The 4,169-nt window shown below is 52.2% G+C and overlaps 1 protein-coding gene across 1 annotated transcript in view; it reads right to left on the bottom strand.

The window, feature by feature from the left end:
• Positions 1–4,163, bottom strand: part of HK1 (hexokinase 1) — a 37,426-nt gene extending 33,263 nt beyond the window's left edge. Inside the window, exon 1 of the mRNA XM_010296956.1 lies at positions 4,088–4,163. Coding sequence (XP_010295258.1) covers positions 4,088–4,150 — 63 coding nt within the window. The 5' untranslated portion in view covers positions 4,151–4,163. The remainder of the gene's footprint in view (positions 1–4,087) is intronic.
• Positions 4,164–4,169: the final 6 nt, after the last annotated feature.

The following is a 4,169-nucleotide window of genomic DNA, read 5'->3' as shown; positions in this document are numbered from 1 at the left end:
GAGCAGGGCGGGGCCCTGCCGGCAGCACTCGGCAGGACGCACAGCCCCGCTGAGGCTCCCGTGGCTGTGCCCCGTGGAAGACGGGTGCCAGCCCTTCCCGGGAGATGGCGGAGGGCAGGAACAATTTCAGGCAAGCGGTTCTGTGGGCAAAGAGCAGAAAACTCTCCTGTATTTAGCTGCCATCTCGGATCCACTCCCCCAAGGGCATCTTCCCATCATTATGGGAGTCCTCCAAGGGTTCAATCCCTTTTTTTTTTTTCCTTTGTCTTAAAAAAAACAGCCAGACAGAATATGTGAGGATGTTTTTTAAAATAGGATTTCATAATCTGAACCTTATGCACGTAATTTTTCTTGGTCACACAGGAAAGACACTTTTTGTACTTGGGGAAAAGAAGTTTCTGAAAATCCAGCCATTGCAGCAGCCTCCACAGGAAGTTGTGACTAATTGTAAGTACATAATGAAACGGGCAGCACTAAGGGCCATTCCTTAAATGCATGCCTCACTCCCCGGACACTGACAACAGTCAATAGTATCCAAGAACACAGCACTCCCACAACAATTTCAGAAATCATTATTTTACTGACACAGCCTTTGCACCAAAACCCTTCAGCATGTAAACATTTTTCTGCAGAGCTAATCATACTCCATACTCTTTGCAGCACCAGGAAGATTCATCAGGAGCCAAGGCATGCTAAAACAAGTAGTTTAGACATCTGAAACTGTTTGTGCTTAGTTATGATTTATCAGATTGGTTCCTAAAAAGCCTTTATACTGGCAGGTCACCGCTACAGGGCTTTTGATGCCAGTTGCTACATTTTACAACCCATTCCATCACGTTCTTTTCAAGGTTAAACTACATTTAAATGTCACTCTTGGATTGGAAGATTTTTTTTCTTCTCTCATCAGATAATACAACAAAAAGCTATTATTCCCTTGAAAGACAAACCAGGCAACAGGTAGAGGCTCCCTTTGCTGGGGCCAGCTACTGCAGGTACAAACCTGTTGGAAACAAAGGCACTTAAAGGCAGTTTTACAAAAGCTCCCCTGCGCCAGGGACGCTCCATGGTGCCCATGCCCCTGAGGATGGAAGTCAGCCTTTTAAAGAAATCGAGGCCTTGGCTTGGGCTGTGCAAAGTCCTGTCACAGCGAGGATGCTGAGCTCGAGCTGCTGCCCCTGAAGGATCACAAACGTTCAGGGAGCAGATGTTTTCAAAAACATCTGGATAATTTAACCTGTTTTGGAGTAAAACCACATGCCTATTTATATGGTACAGGGCATTGTACATCACCAGCTTGCTTCTGCACAGCAGGGTCACGTGCAAGTGCATGTACGTGTGGTTTCATGGGAAAATGCTCCCTTGCAGGGGCTGCCGGGCCATGAAGAACCACCCACATCTTCGACACTACACATCCACCCTGCCTATTCCTCCAGCTCGCCACAACTCATCTTGAAAAACGTTCCAGAAATGGCAAAGTGGAAAAAAAAGACTCCAAAACTTAAGGGAGCATCTAAAATCCAGCAAAACCAGTGTGGAAGCAGCACATGCTAGTTCTTAGACACAGAGTATCCTGACAGCCTGAAACCACCAGCCCCATCTGTGCCCCTCGGCAGGGATCCCACCATAGAAATCAGCACTAAGCATTAGTGCCACAGAGGGATGGGAACCCAAAAAAAGGATGAAATGGGGTCGCAAGGGAAGAAGGACATTCAGCCTTGGAGCAGCGGAGACCCCGGTATCAAATCCATTCCCAAATTCACCTCGCCAGTACTTTTAACCCTTTCACACCCCTCCTGTAACCCACAGCAGCATCCTCAAGGTGACCCGCCACCTGTGCCACCCAACGCCGAGTTGATCGCTGCCACGGACCAGCGAGGCAGAGGAGCAGCCTCCGCAGCCAGGAGCCCCGCAGGGCAGAGGGGCGAGCCGGGGCAACGCCTTGGTCGGCAGCCCCTGGCCGCAAGCACGTACCAGCAGCAAGTGCTGCTCTTCCGGAAGCAGAGAGGAGAGGGAGGGACCTGAAATGAAGCCATGCAGGCACGTATTCCCGTAAGCGGCACATTGAGATGGAACACAAACCCCTTTGCCCCGCGGACTACCAGGGAGCAGAGCCCACCACCTCCCAGCAGCTGTGGGGCAGCAGAGCAGTGGGGCAGAGCCTCTGACTGCCGCATAAACCCTCCCTCGCAGGACAGCCAAAAGTGAGGGGGCTCGATATCCGTTCCGAAGGCATATAAACAGGAAAAGATGTCTTACATCCTCCAAAACCCGTAGCCTGCCTTTTTTTTTTCTTTTTTTTTCCCAAATTGTGGTTTGTTTGGGTTTTTTTTAATTTTATTTTTCAGACAAAACCAGATTGATCCTTAAGAATGCTTTACAGCTCCCTGGCCAAACAGTTTCCTGTGCCATCAGACAATAGCTGCCCTCATGGTGCCAAACCAGCCTGCAATAAATAAACCCTAGGAATACCACAGAGTATCCCCCGTGCCTGCATGCTCCCACCACGCCTTCCCCACGCAACCCTTCTGCTTGCTCCTCGGCCAGCACGCACCCTTCTGCTTATCTTGGGTTTCTAAATATAACAGGCACAGCGAGACAGAGAAGGCCTTACCCAGGCATGCATGCCTGGTGCCAGCAGCAGCACTTACAAATCCTCCAGGAAAATAAGGGGCCTGGGGAAAAGGGAGAGCCACGTATGCGGGGCCAGAAGATGCAGAGAGCTGCAGGCAGTGCGCAGCCTTCAGCTCCCCACAAGAACCACTGGGTGGAAAAGCCAAAGACCTAAACCATGGAAGGAGATGTGGAAAATATGGGGTGCTGTCTCAGGTTTTACCCAACCCGAGAGGGTTTGGATATTTGCCCAGATGAGCGGGAATGGGTGAGCATGTCTTGAGTGGGGCAGGATGGGTTACCCACACACAGGAGCTGAGATCTCCCTGGGCACAGCTGGAAGTCCAAAGCGAGGAGGTGCTCTCCTCCTGCTGGGGCAAGCCCTGAGACCACTACGCATCAGCCCCGCTAACGCTGTTGTTGAGGCTTCCCCAAAATATTTTAGGGATGCCTTCAGGAGGCGCTCAGCCATGCGCCTAGGTGGGTCATGCAGCACCACCACAGGAGGTAGCAGAGGGGAAGCCTCTGCTTCCTGACGTCAGCTCAGCTCTGTGACAGGGCTCGGTGATATTTGCAATTATTTTCCCAATTTGTGTCCCTGCATCCCTAGCCGCAGGCTCTCCGCTCCCTACAGCTCTGCAATATGCTCAGCCAGGACCTAACTGCCATTTTTTTATTTATCCTGTGCTCTGCATCCGTTTCCTTATGGCACTGCTAAATCCCAGGGCTATACCAACCATACAGCAACGGTCACCTAACGCTAAAGCGAAAGAAAAGCCCATAGAAACACTTCTTCTTTTTAAGCACAACGGACAACCACTTCCTGCAAATTCAGAACCTGCAGTGACACATAATTAAAAAACTACCTGCTCTTCATCTTCGTCACCCCCGTGCTGGAGTGACAGATGCCCTGGGGAAGAAGGGGAAGTCCCCTCTCCAGGGATGCCAGTGCCCACACAAAGCCTGAAAGGATAATCACCATCACCACCACCCTCATCCCCAAAGTCGCGCGGCCCCAACTTCGCCGAGCTGGGTTTCCATGGCCTGACCGGCAGTGAGAAACTACCTGCTCTTCATCTTCGTCACCCCCGTGCTGGAGTGACAGATGCCCTGGGGAAGAAGGGGAAGTCCCCTCTCCAGGGATGCCAGTGCCCACACAAAGCCTGAAAGGATAATCACCATCACCACCACCCCCATCCCCAAAGTCGCGCGGCCCCAACTTCGCCGAGCTGGGTTTCCATGGCCTGACCGGCAGTGAGCCAGCGTGCATCCCCCACGCCCGGCAGCCTCCACACCGAAACCCCACTCCGCTCCCCACCAGGGATGCTCTGAAGGACCGTTTGGCTGGGCTTAAAAACGGGTTTATTCCCCTTTCTCCCCATAGCAGGGTCAAGGGGGGGGGGGGGATTTTTTTTTTAAAAAGGGATCTGGCCTGGGGGCGAGGGGGACAGCTCTCCGTCAGGGGATTTCAATCTACCTTTTTGACCTGATCCTCCTTCAGCTCCGTGAAGTAGTAGGCCAGGAGCTGGGCGGCGATCATCCTGCCGGCTGCAGCGGGC

The sequence above is a fragment of the Phaethon lepturus genome, unplaced genomic scaffold (genome assembly GCF_000687285.1).
Source record: "Phaethon lepturus isolate BGI_N335 unplaced genomic scaffold, ASM68728v1 scaffold38191, whole genome shotgun sequence".
NCBI lineage: Eukaryota > Metazoa > Chordata > Aves > Phaethontiformes > Phaethontidae > Phaethon > Phaethon lepturus.
The sequence above is the reverse complement of the archived record's forward strand: the minus strand, read 5'-3'. Positions and strand labels throughout refer to the sequence as shown.